General features: G+C 43.7%; 1 protein-coding gene across 1 annotated transcript in view; it reads left to right on the forward strand.

The window, feature by feature from the left end:
* The first annotated feature begins 5,408 nt into the window (after window positions 1–5,408).
* The window catches only part of ATOH8 (atonal bHLH transcription factor 8), a 109,543-nt gene continuing 100,999 nt past the window's right edge, over window positions 5,409–13,952 (forward strand). The window contains exons 1-2 of the mRNA XM_077477958.1: window positions 5,409–5,487; window positions 7,036–8,098. Of these exons, the coding sequence (XP_077334084.1) occupies window positions 7,538–8,098 (561 nt within the window). The 5' untranslated portion in view covers window positions 5,409–5,487; window positions 7,036–7,537. The remainder of the gene's footprint in view (window positions 5,488–7,035; window positions 8,099–13,952) is intronic.

The following is a 13,952-nucleotide window of genomic DNA, read 5'->3' on the forward strand; positions in this document are numbered from 1 at the left end:
TTAGAGGGCCCCTCGCGGGCGAGCTTCGCTCGCCACGCTTCGGGCTCGGCCTCGCTGCGCTCGGCTCTTTTTTATTCCTACTCTATGTCCACTTGGATAGTGGGGATAGAACCTGGACTCACAGCGCAGGCGCCGTTCATCCTCAGCAATTTTCGGAATCTGTGTTGCTGTGTACTGCGCATGCGCAGTACGCAGTGGACACTATCGGATGGAGGACGTTATATGACAAGACACCGGCTCTATGGAGCCGGTTTACATATGTCCGAGGCGGCTGCAGAGTGCACTAGACAGGAACACCGTGCATTTTTGGCTCTGTTTCAGGGCCGAATTCGGGCAAAGATTCAGCCCGGATTCAGAGACGGACAGCGTTCCTGTGCGATCTGCGGCTGATTTAGGTGTGAACAGAGCCTTGGTGCTGTAGGATGGAGCAGTCGGGGTATGCTGGTCCTCCAGTACATATTACCTGCATTCCCTTTGCAATGAATCTAGTCTACACAGCTGCTCATTCTGTTTTTTTTTTCTGCATTAGAAGCACACATAAGAAACATTTCTGCATTTCAAGACATCTGCGACTCTTAGTTTGCGTCTGCCTCGATCTGCTGCCCCCTATTGGTGACTCTCCATTCGCATTTTTGTATGGATGCCAAGCCCTATCATTCAGCACTTTCTAATCAAATGTCTGCAGCACGCCCTCCCATTCAACATTTCACAAGTCTTCTGTTTTCAAAGCCGCAGCTGAGCTACAGACACCAACATGGAAGACAAGACTTGTGCACCGTCCTCCGGTACTTCCTGTCTATGGGAGGGAGGTCCTCGGAATAGCTGGCCTTGGCATTTCTCAGGTCCTGCTCTGGAGGCTTTCCTGTCTTTTATGTGGAAATAGAATTGGCTGGAATAGCGGCCATGGTGAATAGCGGCCAAAAATGCATTTTATAATCTGTTTAGAGCAAGGGGTAGGGAACCTTAAAGAGGTGGAGATCTACCTGAACAACATGGGAGAAGGCGCAGATCACCGGGCACAGTGCCAATCTCTAACAATCACAGGCATTGCACAACAATCATGGGTTTAAATCAGGTGGTGAGGAGTAGGGTTGCACCGATACTAGTATTGGTATCGGTGCGGATATCGAGTATTTGCACAAGTATCGGTACTCCTGCAAATGCACCGATACCTGAAACTGATACTTTCAGGCTCGGTTCTTTGAGCTGTCAGTGGGTCTTCCCTGTTCACAGGTGAAGTGTTTAACCACTTGACCACTGGGAACTTAAACCCCCTTCCTAACCAGACCAATTTTCAGCTTTCAGTGCTCTCACACTTTGAATGACAATTACTCAGTCATGCAACACTGTACCCAAATTAATTTGTTGTCCTTTTTTCACACAAATAGAGCTTTCTTTTGGTGGTATTTAATCACCGCTGGGTTTTTTATTTTTTGCGATATTAATCAAAAAAGACTGAAACACGGTAACAAAAAAAAATAAAAAAAATCTTTATTTCTTTTAAAATTTATTGCAGAGTATTGGCAGAGCATTGGCAGAGTATTGCACAGAGTTGCAGAGTATTGGCAGAGTATTTCACAGTGTTGCAGCAGAGTATTGGCAGAGTATTGCACAGTGTTGCAGAGTATTGGCAGAGTATTGCACAGTGTTGCAGAGTATTGGCACATTATTGCAGTGTTGCAGAGTATTGGCAGATTTTTGCACAATATGGGCAGAGTACTGAAGAGTATAGGCACTGAGCAGCGCTGTGGACACTTCACATCCAGCCCACAGCGCTGCTGCCATCTCTCCCCTTCTCCCCTCACACTGTATCGATCGGTACAGAGAGGGGAGGGAGGAACCGGCGTCATGACGTGATGCCGGTTTGATCGTTCTGTCATTTGACGGAGCGATCACGTGGTAAACATCTGCTATCAGCCTACGGATGTCCACCCAGAATAAGCCGCCCGCACTGTAGCCGTCTTTCGGCTATGGCCCGGTCGGCATGTGGTTAAAGAAGTCCAGTAATTGGAGCTGTCAGAAAAAAAATGCAGCCGGAAATGTTTATTAAAATTAAAATTAAAAGAAACATTGTTTCTTTTTGTATCTTTCTGTTTCTTCATCTGCGGATCAAAGGGATGAACAAATGTTCCTCTGTTTAACCCCTTATTAACCCTTAATTTATGCTAATCAGCCTTAATTAACTCCCTATTCTCCATTTAATTATTATTTTCCTTTTTTTTTTGGTTCACGTCTATTTTATAAACGATAAACAATGAAAACTTTTTTTTTTTTTTTTTTTTGGTTTTTGTTAGTTAATTTGTAAATAACTATTCAGAGCTTTGTACCATTGCTGACAGCTGAAGTGAAAAAAAAAAAAAGTTGTGGTAGGTATCGGTAATTGGTATCAGCAAGTACTAATTAAAAAGTATCGGTACTCATACTCGTAAAAAAAATGGTATCGATGCATCACGAGTGAGGAGGCAACATATCGCCTCCTTCCCACCTGTCAAACACACTTGGATCACTTTTCAGAAGAAGCAGCTGTGCCCGCTGCACTTGTGAATGAGCCCTTAGTTGCATTCTGCATTGGCACCCTTAGGGCTTGTTCACACAAAGTTGGGGGGGGGGGGGCGGTTGAGTTTACAGCTCCCAATCCCTACCTCCTTTAGCTGTTGAGGAAGCAGCACTGGGTGTACAGATGGAATTAATCCCCCTCTTGCTTTTGGTTGGTGGTACTGCCTGCCAATCACTGCCTAGGTAAGTAAATGGGGCCATTCTGCAAGTGCTCCGCAACTGCATGCTTCTGCAAGGGGTTAAAGTGGGTGGTGAGACAGCAACACAGCGTGGCCTGCTTTAACCCCTTGTTTGCTGTACTGCACAAGGTTGCAAAGCACTTTCAGAGCAGCCTCATTCACTTGAACGGGTCATGCTTGGCAGGTACTACACCCACCAACCATGAGAGGGCGTATAACTCCAGAGCACACAGCACTACAGAGGAGACATCGGCTTAAGTGACCTATCCGCAATATACTGATAGATTGCGATCTACAGGCTGCTGACCCCCAGTTTAGAGCTTCTGTCACCCAATATTGAACTTATTGTTCAAATGCCATATAAAATGTCAAGGTTTAGGTCCACCTTTTTCATGTTGTAAGCTGGGACAGTAGGACAACCAATTTTAGAGTTGTCACATTTTATAATTGTATTTTTTTCCTTTTGGTTGGCTTTCTACCTGCTTTCATGCTTTGTGGGTAGCACAGTGACTAAGTGGTTAGAACTTCTACCATGCAGCACTAGGGTTGTCGGTTTGAGTCCCAACCATGGCACTAGCTGCACGGAGGTTGCATGTTCTCCCTGTGCTTACATGGGCTTCCTTGAGGTACTCCAGTTTCCTCCCACACTCCAAAGACATGCTGGTAGGTTAATCGGCTCCCATCTAAATTGGTCTTAGTATGTGTATGAATGTGATTTAGGGACCTCAGATTGTAAGCTCCTTTGGGGCAGGGACTGATGTGAATGTACAGAATATATGTAACATGCTGCATAAATTGGCAATGCTATATACTGTATGTCCCTGTAATCATTTTACTGATAACTTCTGACTCATATAGAAAAATTGTTTTTAAAACTCATTGATACAGTTCCAACAAATTTTCAGAGCTTAACATGGTACAGAAGTCATTTACATCAGTCCCCGCCCCAGAGGAGCGGACACTCTAACAAACAGATACATATCTATTACAACCAGTCTTGCTTCCCACTGACTACCATTGTAAGGGGGACATTCTTCCCATTGGTCACCATTGTAAGGGGGACATTCTACCCATTGGTCACCATTGTAAGGGGGACATTCTATCTATTGGTCACCATTGTAAGGGGAACATTCTACCCATTGGCCAAAGCTGTAAGGGGGACATTCTTCCCATTGGTCACCATTGTAAGGGGGACATTCTACCCATTGGCCAAAGCTGTAAGGGGGACATTCTTCCCATTGGTCACCATTGTAAGGGGGACATTCTACCCATTGGCCAAAGCTGTAAGGGGGACATTTTTCCCACTGACCACCACTGTAAAGGTGGCATTCTTCCTTCTGACCGCCACTGTAACCGGGACATTCTTGCCACTGACCACCACTATAAGGGAGACAATCTTCCCATTGACCACCACTGTAAGGCCGCGTACACACGGGCGGACTGTTCGCCCAACTTTGTCCGTCCAACAGTTTCGGCAAACAGTCCGCTCAAAATTAGCATGGACGGACATGGCCACACACGACGAACGAACAGTTTGCTGAAACCGTGCGCGATGACGTAAACGGCACGTACGACGGGACGAAAAATACGACGTCCTATACACTGCATTATAACTTTCGGCGTGAAAATCCTTTCTGAGCATGCGCGCAACTTTGTTTGACGAACAAGCCTACACACGAGCGGACTGTTCGCTGAAACAAGGTTTCAGCGGACAGTTTTACGGAATTTCCGAAAAACCTTGTTCGTCAAACTGTCCGCTGAAACTGTCCGCTGAAAGCCCACACACGAGCGGACTGTCCGCCCAAACACTGTTCAGCGGACAAAGTTGGGCGAACAGTCCGCCCGTGTGTACGCGGCCTAAGGGAGAGATTCTTCTCATCAACCACCACTGTAAGGGTGTATTTCTTCCCACTGACCACCGCTGTAAGAGAGTCATTCTTCCGACTGACCACCACCGTAAAGGAAACATTCTTACAACTGACCACCACTGTAAGGGAGACATTCTTCCCATTGACCACCACTGTAAGGGTGGCTTTCTTCCCGCTGAAGACCACTGTAAAGTGAGCATTCTTCCCACTGGCCACCACTATGAGGGTGGCATTCTTGCTTCTGACCACCACTATAAGGAGGACATTCTTCCCACTGACCATCAATTTTGGGGCCATTATTTCCACTAGACACCAATAATTTGAGCTTCCCCAAGACCTGGATATTATCTCAGGGGTTCCTTTGGGGAATAAGGCTGAGAAAGTCTTCCTTAGGGAGAATCATATATACAAATACTGCTCCTCCTGGCCCCCCACTGTGCTGGGTGACCTCACTGACCAATAGTGAAGTGATGAATGGGGCAGGGCAGAGGTGTTTTATTGATTTAGGGTATACATAATAGAGCACCCCTAGGTTTTGAAGCATCTGAGTTGCTATGCAAGGTGTATGAAACAACTGTGTGTCAGTTATCCATTCAGTTGGTTCTTTGACCAGAATGTCTGATATACCTGAGAGCGCTTTCCAAAGAATTTTCTTGGTGAGTTTTTTTACCAGGTCTTTCCTTAACCTCCCTGGTTTACGAAGGCTTGGGATCAGCATGCAGAAAGTGTATAACCAATTTATGGACACATACTGGGGGCAATTTAGACAGCTAATTAGCCTACCTTTAGAGTGTGGAGGAAACCCATGCAAACACAGAGAGGATATACAAACTACATGCAAGTAGTGGCTAAGATTTGAACCAAGTACCCCAGTGCTGCAAGGAGTGAGTGCTAACCACTAAGCCACTATCTATCTATCTATCTATCTATCTATCTATCTATCTATCTTATCTCTGTTCTAGCTTTAATATATCTCTCATCTATCAATCTTTCTATCTTCCTATGTATTTAATTGTCTCTAATCAATATATCTGTAGTTTTGCACAGTAAATATTTGTCTATTGATCTGTAATGTATGTATCCATTTATATTTATTGAATACTATCTATTTATTCTATCTCTAATCTATCGATCGTTTTTTTATCTATCTATAATCTATCTATCCATCTATTTATTCTATCTCTAATCTATTGATCGTTTTTTATCTATCTAACTATATTCCATCTATCTTATCTATCTATTTATTATATCTCTAATCTATCGATCGGTTTCTTATCTATCTATCTATCTATCTATCTATCTATCTATCTATCTATCTATCTATCTATCTATCTATCTTATCTCTGTTTTAGCTTTAATGTATCTCTCATCTATTAATCTTTCTATCTTCCTATCTATTTGATTGTCTCTAATCAATATATCTGTAGTTTTGCACAGTAAATATTTGTCTATTGATGTACCTATCTGCTATGTATGTATGTATCTATTTATTCTATCTCTAATCTATTGATCGATTTCTTATCTATCTATAATCTGTCTATCTATCTTATCTATCCATCTATTTATTCTATCGCTAATCTATCAATCAATTTCTTAGCTATCTATCTATCTATAATCCATCTATCTTGTCTATCTATTTATCCTATCTTTAGTCTATTGATACATGTATTATCTATCTATCTATCTATCTATCTATCTATCTATCTATCTATCAGGTTGGGTTCACAGATGTCAGGCTTCGTTTTGCAGTCCGGAGTCTGATGTGGTTTTGTTCACCTGTTCAGGTGCAAATGTTTTACTTTAATTTCGCACCTAAACTGGATCTAAGATCGCACAGGAGCCTTCTTAGAAATGCATTGCTGCCGCCCCAGGCATTTGTGAACCGGCTCTCTCATTGAGAGCCTGTCCGATTCAAATGCTATGCGAATCGAATGCGATTAAAAACGCATTCCAAATCGCATATATGTGAACCAAGCCTTTTTCTGTGATATATCTATTTATGTAACTATATCAAATCAATAAATCTGTCATTCTGCACAATACATACAGTATTTGTCTATTGATGAGCCTATCTATCTACCTATCTGTAATGTATCTATCTATATTATGTATGCCTATCCAACAACTACCTCTATTCCGTCAGTCTATCTATCTATCTATCTATCTATCTATCTATCTATCTATCTATCTATTTTCTTGCTCTTCTGTTCTTTTCTTCCTCTATTACCCATATCTAAGTACATCTATAAATCCCCTTGTGTATATCAATGAAGTACAAGGCATACTTTTCCTGTTTAGTGTACAGTAAGTAGTTGTAGGTGTTCTTCTTCACCTATGTGGACCACCTTCCCTCATTGTCAGTGGTGTGATTGGACAAAGAGTGCAATCCCCGACACAATAATATCATGTATCATTTTTTTTTTTTTTTCCAGGCATTGCTAAGTTTTAAAGGAAACAGCTTCGCGGAGACAGCAGAACAAAGGAGATTGGCAGGCCAGCTGCTTTTGGGGAGAGAGAGAGAGAGAAAAGGAGAAAGCCAGAGAGGGGGCGAAAAAAAAAAAAAAAAAAAAAAAGCTTCCTGCTCCTTTAAATCAGCTCATCTGTGTGGCTGGGGCAGGGAAGTCTTTTTGGCTGTGTGAGGCAGTCTGCTTGTAACAGGCGGCTCGCTGACTGATCTCACTAACAGGGCTTCTGTGTAAGCTGAGGCTAAACAAACACAGATGGAGCCCTGTGTGCCTTCCCCAAAAATGTTGGCAATGCGGCAGGGACATCAAATGACACTCTGACTTGCACGGCACACAGTCCTACCATGCCGGGCGAGGAGACCTGACTTGGTCTTGGGAAGCTTGCAATTTTTAATCTCTTCTTCAAGTTAAGCCAATAAAAGGTATCTCTTCAACTCCCCCGAGCGGCCACCGCAGGACGCTGTCCCTCATGAGGAACCTCCAGATCCTAGAGGATCCCCAGTGGAAGGGCCACTGCATCAAGGACATCTCTGGTCTCAAGAGGCTGAAGAGGAAGAGCAGGGAGGTCATCAAGCCCATGAATGGCTACCAAACTTTTAAAGTGGACTTGAAAGTGGACTCTGGCTTAAAGGGGGGCGCTCTGCCGGGACCCGGCGCCGAGCTGATGGACGGGGCGGCCGAAGAGGGAATGGAGGATGCTCTGGATTTGAGGAGCGTGGCCGCCCCGGGGAACAAGGGCTTGTTGGCGACCGACAGCCTGGAGACCAAGCCCTACGGGGATCAGAGGCTGCCTTCCAGGATTGTGGTGTGCCAGCGACCCCCAGAGACCTCCTACCTGTCAGTCTCTCAAGTCACCTACAACAACGGAAGCCCAGACCCCTGCTCATCGCCTAGGAAACGGCTGGGGGAGCCAGCAGGCGTCTCTACAGAGATCAAAGCCATCCAGCAGACGAGGAGGCTGCTGGCTAATGCCAGGGAGAGAACCAGAGTGCACACCATCAGTGCAGCCTTTGAGGCTCTCAGGAAGCAGGTACAGAGCTCTCTGTGTCCCCCCCCCCCCCCCCTTTCTAGCGCCTTGCCACAGTGGGGTGGGATGGCACATGTCACGCCGCCAAGCCCGGGGCTTATTTAATAACACAAACCGCAATTAGAGAATGTAACGTACGGCATTGCTAATGACCAACTGCAAAAAAAAATAAATAATCCGTCATAAAATTCTAATAGCAGGTAAGGCAACAATGATGTGCAAAGTGTAGTAAAACCAGAGCAACCAATCAGATTTTACCTTTTCTATGCTCTGAGAAAATATTTTTTTCTGATTGGTTGCCATGGGCTATTACATCTTAGATTGTCTTCTAAAAGGACCACTGTCGTGATTTATATTGTATTCTAATAACGGTATGTGGTTATTACATGTAATGATAGTATGTTTAGAATATTATTTATTTTTATTATTAGTTATTTTTTTTGTGTTGTTCCACATATTCCTCTATTGATATCACAGACTAAGGGCTCACGCACGTATTGGACTATATAACATAAAATAAATTTGATACCCAGATGTTGATACCCAGATGAATTATAGGATGTGACAGGAATAGGCAGTTCTGAGCATAAGTACGCGCATGCGTACAATGCAGATAGAGCGAGTGAGATACGGCTCAGGGTCAGTCTTTACTAATCCCACTGCACACTGATGGGCGCTGACCCTGTACGTCACAGGAATCCCAAAGTGAAGAAAGTCTGGCTGGCCGCACTTCCATAAAATCACCTTTATTGATACAGAATCCACAATGACAATTCACAATGTCTAGATGAGGAATATAGCATACAGCTAACGCGTTTCACACCATTCTTGGCACTTAAAGTGATTGTAAAGGTTTTTCTTTAATAAAAATAACAAACCTGCCATACTTACTTGCTCTGTGCAAGGGTTTTGCACAGAGTGGCCCCCTCCAATCCTCCTCTTCTGGGGTGCCCCACCGGCACTCCTGGCTCCTCCCCTTCATTGGGTGCTCCCAGGATCAGCTGCTTTCCCTGGGGGGCACCCGTGCGGGCTCAATCCTGAGTCCCACTGCTGCGTCCATTAACACAGACAGAGGGACTCGGCCCTGCCCCCCGTGTCACTGGATTTGACTGACAGCAGCAGGAGCCAATGGGTCCTGCTACTATCAGTCTGTCCAATGAGGACAGAGACAGCAGCTGGAGCCGCTGGGCTGTGAGCATTGCTGGATCGGATGGGCTCAGGTAAGAAAAAGGGGGGGGGGCTCTGGGGGGGTAGCTGCAGCAAAGAAGGTTTTTAACCTTAATGCAGAATGCATTATGGTGAAAAACCTTGAGACTTTACAATCACTTTAACTGCTTCAGCTTCAGAAGGATTTGCCCCCTTGTTGACCAGGCACTTTTTTGCGATGCGGCGCTTTAACTGACAATTGCGCAGTCGTGCACCCAAACAAAATCGAGGTCCTTTTTTTTCTCCCACAAATAGAGCTTTGTTTTGGTGATATTTGATCACCTCTGTGGTTTTAATTTTTTGAGCTATAAACAAAAAAAGAGCGACAATTTTGAAAAAAATATATATTTTGCTTTTTGCTATAATAAATATCCCCAAAAAAACGAATTTCTTAATTGGTTTAGGCCGATATGTATTTTACATATTTTTGGTACAAAAAAAATCGCAAAAAGTGTATATTGATTGGTTTGCGCAAAAGTTATAGCATCTACAAAATAGGGGATAGATTTATGGCATTTTTATTATTCATTTTTTTAATGGTAATGGCGGTGATCAGCGTTTTAGTAGCAGGACTGCGCCATTGTGGTGGACAGATCGGACACTTCTGACACTTTTTTGGGACCATTGACATTTATACAGCGATCAGAGCTAAAAATAGCCACTGCTTACTATATAAATGACACTGGCAGGGAAGGCGTTAACACTAGGGGGCAATCAAGGGGTAAAGTGTGTCCTAGGGAGTGATTCTAACTGTGGGGAAGTGTACTGACTGGGAGTAGAGAGAGATCGCTGTTCCTGATCACTAGAAACAGCAGATCTCTCTCTACTTCCCTAGGCATGTCTTGGTGCCGAAATGATCCCCTGTGTGCATGTGCAGGAGTTACGTCACCTTGCGCTGGCCAATCAAAATTCAAGAAGACCCTGTACCTGGAAGAAGATTTCGGCACTGAAGAGGGGATGTTGCACAAGTATGTTCTTGCAGAGTTCAGTTCTACGTTAAACCATGGGAATGAAAGGTGAGTCTTTATGGACCTTGCTTTGTGCACTGCTCCAAATCATTTGATGGAGGGGGGATTATGGTGTGGGGTTGTTTTTCAGGGGTTGGGTTTGGCCCCTTAGTTCCAGTGAAGGGAACTCTTAAGACATCAGCATTCCAAGACATTTTGGACAATTCCATGGTCCCAACTTTGTGGGAACAGTTTGGGGGTGGCCCCTTCCTGATGCAACATGACTGAGCACCAGTGTACAAAGCAAGGTCCATAAAGACATGAATGAGTGAGTTTGGGCTGGAGGACCTTGACTGGCCTACACAGAGTCCTGAACTCAAACCCATAGAACACCTTTGGGATGAATTAGAGCGGAGACTGAGTCAGGCCTTCTCGTCCAACATCAGTGTCTGACCTCACAAATGCTGGCCGAATGGTCAAACATTCCCATAGACACACTCCTAAACCTTGTGGACAGCCTTCCCAGAAGAGTTGAAGCTGTTATAGCTGCAAAGGTTGGGCCAACTCAAAATTGAACCCTACAGACTAAGACTGCCATTGCAGTCAATGCCATTAAAGTTCATGTGCGTGTAAAGGCAGGCGTCCCAATACTTTTGGTAATATAGTGTATACATACTGTAAATCTAGTTCATAGTGCGTGTTGGAGATAAAATGGCTTCTGATTAGTTGCTAAGGGTAACAGAACTGTTGCAGTATGTCAGGATGAAATACAAGGGGTTCTAAAGATACACTGAGCAACCAATCCGCCACTAACTGTTGTTTATCCTAGTTTAACCCCTTAGGCTTAATTTAGACGTGTGGTTCGGGGAGGGCGGAAAAAATGCCCGCCCCCACCCCTTAAGCTGCATTAAGCAGCGGATGGCAGTGTTTACATGGCACGGGCGCAATGCTTCGCTTTATGTTCGCGGCTACGTTTACCAGACGTAATGGGCGGCATGCCCACCGAACCCGAAATATTCAAGTAAATGGAGGAGCCCCGCAGATGCCCTGCAGCTGTGTGCAGTGCACATGGTTTCTGCAAATTTGTCTGCAAAAAATAGGATTAAAAGAGGCGGCGAGGAGGCGTTGCATTGCTTCCTCACCACCTGGCAGTAGCCTTTGAAGCGCAATCCAAAAGCAGATCAGGCTTCAGAGGAAAGGCAGATTTAGATGCCCGTATAAATCTACCCTCGCTGTCCACAATCTGTATTAAAGGCTAAGTTCATATTTTAGTAAAAAATTATAAATGCTCATAGTTTTGTAGGAAAAAAGATACATTTTTATTATTATTATTATTTTATATATATGTATATAAATTATTATTATTTTTTTTTTACGTAGGAACCTGCAAAACATTGCACCCACGATCAGCAGATCTTGGGTACAGTGCCCACTTTGGTTGCTAGAGGCAACAAGTACACTTTTAACCACTTCAGCCACAGAAGAATTTATCCCCTTCCTGATCAGAGCACTTTTTTGCGATTTGGCACTGCGTCGCTTTAACTGACAATTGCGCGGTCGTGTGACGTGGCTCCCAAACAAAATTGACCTCCCTTTTTCCCCACAAATAGAGCTTTCTTTTGGTGGTATTTGATCACCTCTGCGTTTTTTATTTTTTGTGCTATAAACAAAAATAGAGCGACAATTTAGAAAAAAACGCATTATTTTTTACTGTTTGCTATAATAAATATCCCCCAAATATATATATATATATATATATATATGTGTGTATGTGTTTTTTTTCCTCAGTTTAGGCTGATACGTATTCTACATATTTTTGGTAAAAAAAAATCGCAATAAGCTTTGATTAGTTTGCACAAAAGTTATAGCATTTACAAAATAGGGGATAGTTTTATGGCATTTTTATTAATCAATTTTTTTTTTTTTTAATGGCGGCAATCGCCGATTTATTTATTTATTTTTTTTTTTTTTTTATTGTGACTGCGACATTACGGCGGACACATTGGACATTTTTGAGACCATTGTAATTTATACAGCAATCACTGCTGTACAAATGCACTGATTCCTGTGTAAATGGCAGTGAAGGGGTTAACCACTAGGTGGCAGGATAGGGGTTAAATGTGTCCTAGGGGCGTGTTGCTAACTGTGAGGGGGCGTGGCTGTGTTTTACAGATCGCTGATCTCTGCTCCAATCACAGGGAGCAGAGATCAGTGTCACTGTTGCTAGGCAGAACAGGGGGATGCTTGTTTACTTTAGCATCTCTCCGTGAGGCGATCGCGGGTATCCCTGCGGTGATCGAGTCCACGGGACCCGCGGAGCTTCCCATGAGCACGTCGCCTCTTAAAAGGCAACGTACAGGTACGTGATTCTGCCTGTACGAGCCCTTCTGCCGACATATATCGGCGTGAGGCAGTCGGGAAGCAGTTAATGAAGGTGTACAGGTAAAGAGCAGTACCCCATAGCGACGGTTACTATATAGCATGTACAGTATATTTCTTTTGGTACTATTTATCATTATATAATCCCCTTTTTCTGAGAGTGTTTTTATATACAATATTATTTGGATAAAATCTCATTGGCTCTCACCCAACCAGTGATTGCCATCTAGCCTTGGGTAGGGACACCTATCTGGGTCACTTCCCTGGGGGCACCAAATGAACAGGAGGGGCCTGGAGCGCCTGCGGGGGACACCAAGGGCTCAGGGCTGCTCTGTGCAAAACAATTGCAAAACAATTGCACAGAACAGGTAAGTATAGGTATGTTTTGTTATTTATTAAAAAAAAAAAAAAAACAGAAGCTTTACAACCACTTTAAGTAATGAATAAAATAAAGGAAGGCCGTTATGGTTTTTACTGATGTCTACACTGTGTTAATTACTGCCCGCCTCTGGTTTTGGTAACAGGGGATCTAACCCTTCCCCAGGAGTAGAGCTTCACTTTAAACTTTCATTTTCAGACTTTTCGGTAACTTTACTTAAACGTTCGCCTGCATAAATTCCTGATAATTCTCAATCTATAGCAACAATATGTTTCAGAAAAGCTCTCCCTACCTGAAGCTATCCTTTTTAGCTCCAGTCCTATGCCCAGGCTAAGATGATGTCATCAGTCTGCTGCAGGCAGGAAGGATCACTTCCTAAGTCTCCTCTCCTCTAGGGATCAGACTGTACATTGTAACGTTGTAGCAAGTCCCAAGATGAGAGGCTGATGTGTGTTAGACGTTTGTGAACACAGCCAAGAACTGCACAAGCGCTAGGATTTGCATGATTACATCATTTCTGAGACAGCATTTTAGTCCAGAAAGGGGATGCTGGATAAGTCCTGAACAAAGATGGGCTATCCTTCTGAAAAACAAAGCATGAGAGACATTGTCAAGGGAAGTAATTTGATCTTCCCCTGACAATGAAGTTGTTACTTTTCCTGAAATATACACTATATTACCAAAAGTATTGTGACGCTTGTCTTTACACGCACGTGAACCTTAATAGCATCCCAGTCTAAGCCCTTGTACACACGGTCGGAGAATCCATCGGAATGTGTCCTATCTGACCGTGTTGTCGGATAATCCGACTGTGTGTGGTATGCATCGGACTGATTCCGTCTGACCCAATTTTCCAACTTGTTGGAAATATTTTCTGACAAACTGGTCCGATCGGACATACTCCGATCATGTGTAGAGAATTCCGATTGGACAAAGTGCCGCGCAT

The sequence above is a fragment of the Lithobates pipiens genome, unplaced genomic scaffold (genome assembly GCF_037356315.1).
Source record: "Lithobates pipiens isolate NorthernLeopardFrog02 unplaced genomic scaffold, aLitPip1_a1.2 Scaffold_13, whole genome shotgun sequence".
NCBI classification, from domain to species: domain Eukaryota; kingdom Metazoa; phylum Chordata; class Amphibia; order Anura; family Ranidae; genus Lithobates; species Lithobates pipiens.